At 38.9% G+C, this 10,096-nt stretch overlaps 1 protein-coding gene across 1 annotated transcript in view; it reads left to right on the plus strand.

Moving 5' to 3' along the window:
• The window catches only part of mef2d (myocyte enhancer factor 2d), a gene marked incomplete in the record, with an annotated part of 107,961 nt that overhangs the window by 87,123 nt on the left and 10,742 nt on the right, over positions 1–10,096 (plus strand). The window contains 1 exon segment of the mRNA XM_014024560.1: positions 919–987. Coding sequence (XP_013880014.1) covers positions 919–987 — 69 coding nt within the window.

A 10,096-nucleotide genomic window follows, 5' to 3' on the forward strand; every position in this document is an offset into this window, starting at 1 on the left:
GCCTTGTATCAACGGTTCAGGCTGCTGGTGGTGGTGGTGTCGTGGTGTGGGGAATCTTTTCTTGGCACTCTTTGGGCCCCTTGGTACCATTTGAGCATCGTTGCAACGCCACAGCCTACCTGAGTATTGTTGCTGACCATGTCCATCCCTTTATGACCACAAAACCGTTACTAGCGTGGTGTACCTAATAAAGTGGCCGGTGAGTGTATGTTTCTGCATTATTGCTGCCTGATGTGTCAGCTGTCCATATCACGGGCACAAATGCACCCCCATACCATCAGAGAGGCAGGCTTTTAAACTGTATGCTGATAATTAGTCCCTCGCCTCTTTAGTTAGCGTTCACGATTACCAAAAAGAATTAAAATGTTGGATTTGTCTGAGTGTAGAACAGTTTTACACTTTACCTCAGTCCATTTTAAATGAGCTCAGAAATGATGCCAGTGTTTCCAGAAAAGACCTTTTCTTTGCACGTCTTGAGCATTTGAACATGACTTGATGAGCCTTGATCCCAGATCATGATCTGCGGATGTTTTCCCAACCTTTTCCAATTTGTTTGCTTAAATATTTCAAATATTTCTGTAAATAAAACAGGTTTATGAGGTTTGCAAATCATTCTATTCTGTTTCCGTTTTCCACAAAGTCCCAACATTTTCACAGTTGTAGTTGTACCTAAATTACTTCATAACATTTCCATTGATTTGTTCTAAATCTGTTTGCAGATTCCAGGTAGTAAATTTCAGATTCCAGCTGTAAATATTATTGTAAAACTGCTAGTTTTCAAACTAGAACATGATGTTAATAGAGTAAAATCTTGTTTATTTGAGCTGTCTGGTTCTGCCTGACTAACTTGTGGATGAAGGAGCAGCTTGTAACTGCTTCTTGTTTCTGTCCCTCTCCCCCCTCCATTTTTCTCTACAGCATGTGGGGTGCAGACAAACAGAATGCGGAGATGGTTAACTGCATCTCCAATTTTGCCGCTAACCTGAGGTGAATGACTCTAACATTCGGCGCCGTGCCGTGCTCGTCTTGTTGTTTATCAGTCGAGTTGTTCCGCTCGCTCGGAGTGTGAAACAGCCTGATATTGTGTGGGACCAAAATAACCTAAACAAATTCCAGAACAGATGCAAATACACGACACACACACACACACTCTGTATCAAAGCATTTTTTCTTTGTGCTTGGATGTTGGATGTGACGCCTGTTGCTCTGCTGTGTCTGTGCTCTCACTTCAGTTCAGAAAAGCACTTTTTTCTCCTCCAAGATTATCAGATAATTAGATTGGTTCCAAGAGTTTCTTTTTCTTTTTTCCTGCCACCTAAAGCTCAGATCTGAAGCTCTTTGTGTGTAGGGAAGAAAGAGGAAGCTGCTTCGGTGTGACAGAAGCAGCACCTTGCTTGGTTCTTGAATAAAAGAAGTCTCTGGGTGTAGCTTTCAGTCCTCAACGGTAAAACCGGTGTGCCGCTGTGCACCAGCAACACACTTACTACATTAAAATTCTTCTTTTTTCCTGCCATTTAGCTGTCACTCTCAGCTGACAGACGTAAGATCCTACGGCTCAGAGACACTGACAAGACGTGTAAAAGAGGCATCACCGTCAATGTCAAAGAGCTAAAAAGAACATATGCATCAGTTTTGAGTTTAATGCTTAATTTGCTCTCACTTTTCTAATTGGTTTATAATCTGTGACACATCTGGATCTTGTTTCTACTGAGTCCGCGAGGGGACATGGGGGATTTTTTTTTCTTTTTGCGTTCCCTCGCAAAAGTCGTTTATCACTGTTGTGCCTGTTGGTTTGAAGAAATTTATAGTTGTTACAGATCAGTACTGATTTCAGAAACAACACCAAAGTAGTAGGGGTTTCTTATTATAATACTTTTATAATGTTTGATCTATTATGTGTTAACTGAAATAGAGTAAATACATGTCCAAATTATTAACAACACATAATTAAACGCTGTGTTAACATAAGTGTGAGGTCTTTTGTCTGAATGCCTGTGATTCGGCCGTAGGCCAGCAGAGGGCGAACTCAGGCATTGAAGAATGTGCACTGTATTTAAACGGGAACTTCCTGTTTTTCATTCAGTGTGGTTTGGCTTGTCAGTCCGGTGACAAATAAACCTCACTCAGATCCAGAATTCTGGAGTTGTATGACATTTATTTTCTATCGCAGATCAGTTTATTTAACACTTGTGTTTTCATCTGATTGTCAGCCGATGTTAAAACACGTATTTCTTACAGGTTTATTAACAAACTCACATGTTTATCATTAGCGAGTTAGCCTACTGCTTTAATTCAGCTTTAGAATGAATATATCACACAGCCACGCATGGAAGTATGTCATATGCCGATATTTTAACACAGTGCAGCCACGCAACATCAATGTCAAATTCACGAACTTGTGGCGACACATCCTGTTTTGGTAACCGGATATTTCAAAATAAAAGTCTGGTTTAACTCAGTTCATATACAAATCAAACTTTTTGCGTGGGAACACAAAACAATATTGCGAGGTAACGCAAAAGTATTGCGAGGTAACGCAAAAGTATTGCGAGGTAACGCAAAAGTATTGCGAGGTAACGCAAAGGTTTTGCGTGGGAACGCAAAAGAAAAAAATCCCCCCCATGTTCCCTCGCGGGCTCCGTATGTTTCATTTTCTGCGTGACAAAAAGCAGATTTAAAGCAGTTTTGATGCTGTCAGCTTTTTTTTTAAACCATCACAGTTGCAGAATTATCGCACCGTGCAGTTAAACTGAGAGATGGCACATATATTTTATAGCATTAAAGGGTGGAGAGAAAAAAAACGTGTTGAAAAAGACACAATGCCGTCTGCCAGCAGTGGCACCTTTTGTGTTCTGTCTGACAAGAACTAAAAATTGTCTTTTGAAAATATGAAACAGGCTTGTTTGTTATTATATATAACAGCTGTGACTTCAGTGGGCTGAGCATCTTTGAAAAAGCTGCGTATAGTTAACAGCCATCTCCTGCTCCTACACAGCAGAACTCGTCATATTGCCGTATAAATGTTACCAAATGGCAGTCCAGACTGTGTGAAATCCTGCAACCAGATCTGCTAAACCTCAGAGGTTCTAAAAGAAGCCCGCTGTGATTTCTCCAAGTGTTCGGTAATGAGCCAACAACTGCTCCAACATCTCCTCTGAAATATTAAACATCTCGTCCTCTTTAACTTGTGGAGCACTTATAGTGTGCAGCTTATGGCATCAGAAATCTGTAAAACTGGGTTTAAGTGCTGGACCCAATAAATTTCTACATTTTACTAAGTTTATTAGCAGAGTATAGTAACAAAATACATTTATTTCTTTGCAAAACAGGAACTTTTTTTGAGGATTTGTAATTTTACCAAATATTTCTTTTTAAATTGTAACTTTTATTTTGTTACATTTTAAAACATAAAAACTATACTTTACGTACACTCACCGGCCACTTTATTAGGTACACCTGTCCAACTGCTCGTTAACACTTAATTTCTAATCAGCCAATCACATGGCGGCAACTCAGTGCATTTAGGCATGTAGACATGGTCAAGACAATCTCCTGCAGTTCAAACCGAGCATCAGTATGGGGAAGAAAGGTGATTTGAGTGCCTTTGAACGTGGCATGGTTGTTGGTGCCAGAAGGGCTGGTCTGAGTATTTCAGAAACTGCTGATCTACTGGGATTTTCACGCACAACCATCTCTAGGGTTTACAGAGAATGGTCCGAAAAAGAAAAAACATCCAGTGAGCGGCAGTCCTGTGGGCAGAAATGCCTTGTTGATGCCAGAGGTCAGAGGAGAATGGGCAGACTGGTTCGAGCTGATAGAAAGGCAACAGTGACTCAAATAACCACCCGTTACAACCAAGGTAGGCAGAAGAGCATCTCTGAACGCACAGTACGTCGAACTTTGAGGCAGATGGGCTTCAGCAGCAGAAGACCACACCGGGTGCCACTCCTTTCAGCTAAGAACAGGAAACTGAGGCTACAATTTGCACAAGCTCATCGAAATTGGACAAAGAGAAGATTGGAAAAACGTTGCCTGGTCTGATGAGTCTCGATTTCTGCTGCGACATTCGGATGGTAGGGTCAGAATTTGGCGTCAACAACATGAAAGCATGGATCCATCCTGCCTTGTATCAACGGTTCAGGCTGGTGGTGGTGGTGTCATGGTGTGGGGAATCTTTTCTTGGCACTCTTTGGGCCCCTTGGTACCAACTGAGCATCGTTGCAACACCACAGCCTACCTGAGTATTGTTGCTGACCATGTCCATCCCTTTATGACCACAATGTACCCAACATCTGATGGCTACTTTCAGCAGGATAATGCGCCATGTCATAAAGCTGGAATCATCTCAGACTGGTTTCTTGAACATGACAATGAGTTCACTGTACTCAAATGGCCTCCACAGTCACCAGATCTCAATCCAATAGAGCATCTTTGGGATGTGGTGGAACGGGAGATTCGCATCATGGATGTGCAGCCGACAAATCTGCGGCAACTGTGTGATGCCATCATGTCAATATGGACCAAAATCTCTGAGGAATGCTTCCAGCACCTTGTTGAATCTATGCCACGAAGAATTGAGGCAGTTCTGAAGGCAAAAGGGGGTCCAACCCATTACTAGTGTGGTGTACCTAATAAAGTGGCCGGTGAGTGTAGTTCTTTACTCTAAAATTGAACACCTAGTTACACAATAAAAAAAATTAAATATGACCAAAACTCATCATGAGAGGAGTTGTTTAAGAACTCTAAAAATGAACTGAGTTGAGCAAATTGAACAATTTACACATTTGCTTTTAAAGAAAATACTGTATGTAAATTGCTTCACATCTAACACATTTTTCTTTAATATTTTCTTTTTAAAAAAGATGTATAAATTGCTTTACATTACCCCAACTCGAGTTAGTGGAACCAGTTGACATCACTTAGTGAAGCAAATTCAACATTTCATGTATTATAGTGTTTGGTAAAAATACCTTTATTTTCCTGATTATTGTGAGCAGTTTTATGTTTTTTACATAAATACTTTTCATCAGTGAAATAAATTTTTACCAGTCATTTTCTGTTTAGGTATTTCTACTTTTTCTTCATTATTTTCCAGTACTTCGTAAACATTTGCTTATTAGTAAAGCAAATAGTTAAATAGTTTAGTAACTTATTACACACTGCAAACTTCTTATTTGAATAAAAGCCTAACATAAATTAAAACAATGCACCCAACAGGTTCCATGAGGGTTTTTTTTTCTTTTTTTTTTTTTTTGAAAAATGACAGACTTGTAATTGTTTTAGGCAAACTTTTAAAAAAGAAAACACTATATTCACATTTATTTTGTGATATTGCAAGACATCACACTCCAGGCACATGTTTGTGAATGATTCTCGGCTTTTACATAATGAATTTTAGCACAATATCTGTAAAGCTGATTGAGCTGCAGCTATTTTTGTCTTTGAGATCAGTGAAAACTCTTGCAGCTTTGACGTGTTTTTGCCAACAACGATGTTCCCTCCTCTTTAAAGTTGCTGCTGAAAATTTATTTAGAGCATCCGAGCACTAAAAAACGGTCATGGTTTTCCTGAATAAAAAGGAATCCGTGTGTTTCCTGATCTTGCAGCCCAGATGCTGAACGTGGAAGCGTTTCAGCTCCCGCAGGTTTAACACCAGAACCAGCACCGAGCAGCTTCGCCGTGTTTTGTTTGTGTGGAGGGATCAGCACAACAGAATCGTTGTCGCTTCCAACAAGGGAGCACCACAGAAATGTGGGAAGCTTTCCCAGCACACCAAACTGTTCTCGCAGCGCAACGGCAAAGCGTGCTGTCCTAGGACAGCACGGCCTCTCCGCTTTGTTTTTTGATTTCATCACAGCTCGGCCTCACAGCGAGCAAACAAGCCCTTCCAATCAAACGGTGATTGACGGCTTGGCTGCGAACCTCGCCTCTGCTGTCGTCGACACTTTTCCTCGCCGCAAGGCTCCGCAAGGAAATTAACTCTGTCATCTAACTTTCTCCTTCCTCTCCCTCCACTACTTGAGTCTTTCCTCTCATTTCCTGTCCCTTTTGTCAAGCACATTTAATTGGGCGTTCACCTGTTGACTCCCATCTTTCCCCCTCCGACTCCTCAATCTAAATGTTAATGTCACAGCTGGCCCTGGAACCAGCTCCCTGCAGAGCAGCACTCTCAGCCTGTCCTTGTGTTTATAGAGCTGCTTGCTGGATACCAGTTGTTCCAGGTTGCTGTTTGTTTCTTCACTCAGTTGATATGTTATCAGACAGGGACCCCCTCTTGGGACACTTGAGCAGGAAATGAACTGAACAACATTTATGAATGCTGTTTGCAGGTGCATTAGGACTTGTAAGACCACATTTTGTAATAACAGCGTATTATGTAATAATGTAATAAAATCAGGCTTCAAATTGTAATAAACTCACGCTAAAACCGCATTATGTAATAATTGACACAAAATGTAATAAAAGTCTTCAACATGTTATGTAATAACGTTATTACATTTTGTGGCAATTATTACAAAATGTGGTGGTGTAATAATCTGGTGCATTATGTAATAAACAATCAAAAACCAGCATTTCTGTTCATCCTAATCAATATACTTGTAATAACTGTCATGTTGCAAATACTACATAATTAAATCTTTATAACTTTGGTGAATAAACATTGAACTTCTCATCTTTTATTTGCATTTTCAGATTTACTGTCCTGATCCCTGTTACAGAAATTATTCCACTTTATAGACAACTCCAAAAATATATCTAAAAGTTAGTTGTACATACATGTCAACCCCTTCAGATGTTTACCTGTATAATGAGCCTTAAAAGTCTGTAATTTTTGTAAAAAAAAAAAAGAAAAAATAAACTGTGTTAATCACACACAGGGCAGTTGAGTGGTGCAGGTGGACCATCAGCTGCGCAGGGGAGCAGGGCTGGGTGCAGGCGGACTGTCACCTTCTGTATCAGAAGGAAATGAGGGTTGAAGAACTTGTTTCTAGCAATAGAGTGGGTTGGAAGTGGATATTTGATGTCAATAATTGTTTTTTAACGTCCTACAGGTTCTGACATGTAAAATAAATTTGAAACTACGGTAAGTTTTTGAAAGATACCATAAAACATAAAAAAAAATCCGTGTGATTGCTCTATACATCCATAWACACAAGAATTTGCCTGAAAATACAAATAAAAGATTTGAAGTTCAGTATTTATTGACCAAAGTTATAAAGATTTAATTATGTAGTATTTGCAACATGACAGTTATTACAAGTATATTGATTAGGATGAACAGAAATACTGGTTTTTGATTGTTTATTACATAATGCACCAGATTATTACATCACCACATTTTGTAACAATTACCGCAAAATGTAATAAAATTATTACATAATGCGTTGAAGACTTTTATTACATTTTGTGTCAATTATTACATAATGCGGTTTTAGCGTGAGTTTATTACATTTCGAAGCCTGATTTTATTATCTTATTACAAATGCATTGTTAATACAAAATGAGGTCTTACTCCCGATTTACACTACTTGCGTTCAGTCTTCGCTCCACTCCGGTCCGACCTCCTCAGCAAATACACACCCATTATAATCAATGAGAGTGTTTACACTGGCTGCGCACGGCGGCGGTGAGCGGACGGCGATCCATCAAAATTAGAACAGATCCTATTTTTGGCGGATGCCGGAGCTGCGCCTGAGTCAATTTTTAAAGATTATGTCGCACCAACAGGAAATGAAACGAGCACAACATCCGTATTTATCCGTATTTTCAAAATAAGACACTTTTATGCTGGATAATTTGTCAGAATAATGTCGATATTGCAGCTATAGTAATAAATGTACAGATATATTTCTACACAAATGCTGTCAGAATGTATCGTTCTGTTTGGGAAGCTGATGGAAACGTAGCATGAAGCTATGTGTACACACACGATACACGTGGATTTTATTTTGAAATCAGAAGTTTCAGAAAGCCGGCAGCGAGACAGTTTCAACGTAGATGCAAAAAGCCTTTATATCGTTGTTTTCAGCTGTGTTTGGAGTTCGTCTTTCACAGAATAAATTATTTTTTGCTGTGACTTCCACACTTATCACTGAACTTATCGTGCGATCTCCTTCCTGCTCGTCTGTCGGACCGAAGCGGAGTGGAGGAAGTGCAAACTGGACTTGAAATGCACAGCTGCGACCTGCGCAGAGGAGCAGAGCAGAGACGGAACGCATGTAGTGTAAATTAGGGGTTACAGGACTGTTTTGGCCACTTGTTCTGACTATGCCTGTGTCTCAATTCATGGGTTGCAGCCGACGTCTGCTCCATTTGTTGTCCGTTTACGTCACTGCCCCTCATCGTAGGCTGTTCCAATTTGTAAGCACCTACACAAGGGGCCAACAAAACCCCAAAAATGTAGGCTGCATATGAGTATCTTATGCACTTGATGGTATCCCAGAATTCAATGTACCGTCAGCAAATTAACTAGAAAAACCAGCTGTTTTTTATTTATTTTTATTTTATTTTACTGCAGAGTTGGGAAATTTATCACAGACCGACAAATGTAAGTTTAGCAACTGTTGCAGTGACGCAGTTCTGTTAAAACTAAATTTTATGAAGTTACACCTTGAACAAAACAACTGAAGCGATGTGATGTAAAATGTATCACCATGGTAGAGGTAGCACGTGGTCACGCAAACATACGTCTTCTGTAGACCAGACCGTCTCATTTCACAGCTGTTTATGCAGCCGACACGAGTGGCCTACGGCCCACGTAGACTGTGGCCAACGTTGGTTGTGGTCTACGTCGGTTGCAGCCCGTGAATCGGGACACAGCCGATGTGGGATGCATTGCCACAGTGAGCATAAAGTATTGATAAAAATAGTTAGTAGTGACGAATGCTTTTAAACATTCAAATCAAATTTTGATTTTATTTTAACCCCAAATTGCATAATTTCCTTGTTTTTTCTAATCAACTTTCATCTCCTTTTTTTGCAAACAGCTTTCAAAAAACAAAAAAAAAAACATTTGTAAACAGTGCACTCAGCAATAATTGCACACATTGTTTGCCAGCAGTCAAAGGCTGATGAGTAAAATCTTCCTCAGAGTGATCAGAAGTCTCTCTAGTAACCTGTACATATTTTTAACCAGACTTAATGGATTTTAATAAAAGGACCAGCTCAGCTCCACAAAGGTCGCAGGATCAATAAAAGTTCAAACACAGCAAATTCATGCTAAAGCTGCCAGAAAAATAAGAGACAAGATTACATTTTAAATCTGTAAATGTAAATTGAGAAAAAAAAACATCTGATGTTTAAATGCCTGAGTATAGATTCACACCAGCTTTATCACATTTTAACCAAAGCCTGATGTAAATGTATTAGAACAGAATAGAAACAAGTTCTGACAATATTTGGCTCTTCAAATAACCTTTTTTTTACATTTAATTAAAAGTTTGCTCAGTGTTTGAGAAAATAAACTAAAATGATTCATTTGGGGGCGGCTGGCCACAAGTAGTGTTAATTACCTGTTAGATGCAATTAGTTACACAAATGGCACACATCACGCAGTTAATAATGCAGCGAAATCCATTTTTTTAATTACTTTAATTTTAACTTTCTTTGTTGCTGACGTACATATGCCTAAACAAAGACCTTTTTTGAGTTGTACATAATTATTCTTGATGATGGTCAAAGTTGAACAACACTCAAATTATTAGAATGTATGCTGATTTGTTTACCTGGGAAACAATCTTATTTATTGACATTTTGTATTTGTGTTCCTTCAGGAATGTGACAAATTGCTTTGTTTTATATGTGACTGAAACAACAATTAAAAAGTAAACGTTTGTACCTGCATGAATCAATAAATCCTTAATCAGTTTTAGCTAATTAAAAGTCTTGGTTATCTATTTGAAGATATGTTAGTGCAAACAGAGATTCTTGTATGTTTTTTCAGTGTTACCTATTACTTAATTTAAGAAAACATGAAATGAGTGTATTTCATAATCTTAAAAATCCATGTTTTGCAGGTTATGGTCTGTAAGACATGGTACAAACCAATGGTACATTAATGTCACAGAGATGTCTCTGAAAGTTTGTTTTTTAGATG

The sequence above is a fragment of the Austrofundulus limnaeus genome, unplaced genomic scaffold, assembly GCF_001266775.1.
Source record: "Austrofundulus limnaeus strain Quisiro unplaced genomic scaffold, Austrofundulus_limnaeus-1.0 Scaffold427, whole genome shotgun sequence".
Taxonomy (NCBI): domain Eukaryota; kingdom Metazoa; phylum Chordata; class Actinopteri; order Cyprinodontiformes; family Rivulidae; genus Austrofundulus; species Austrofundulus limnaeus.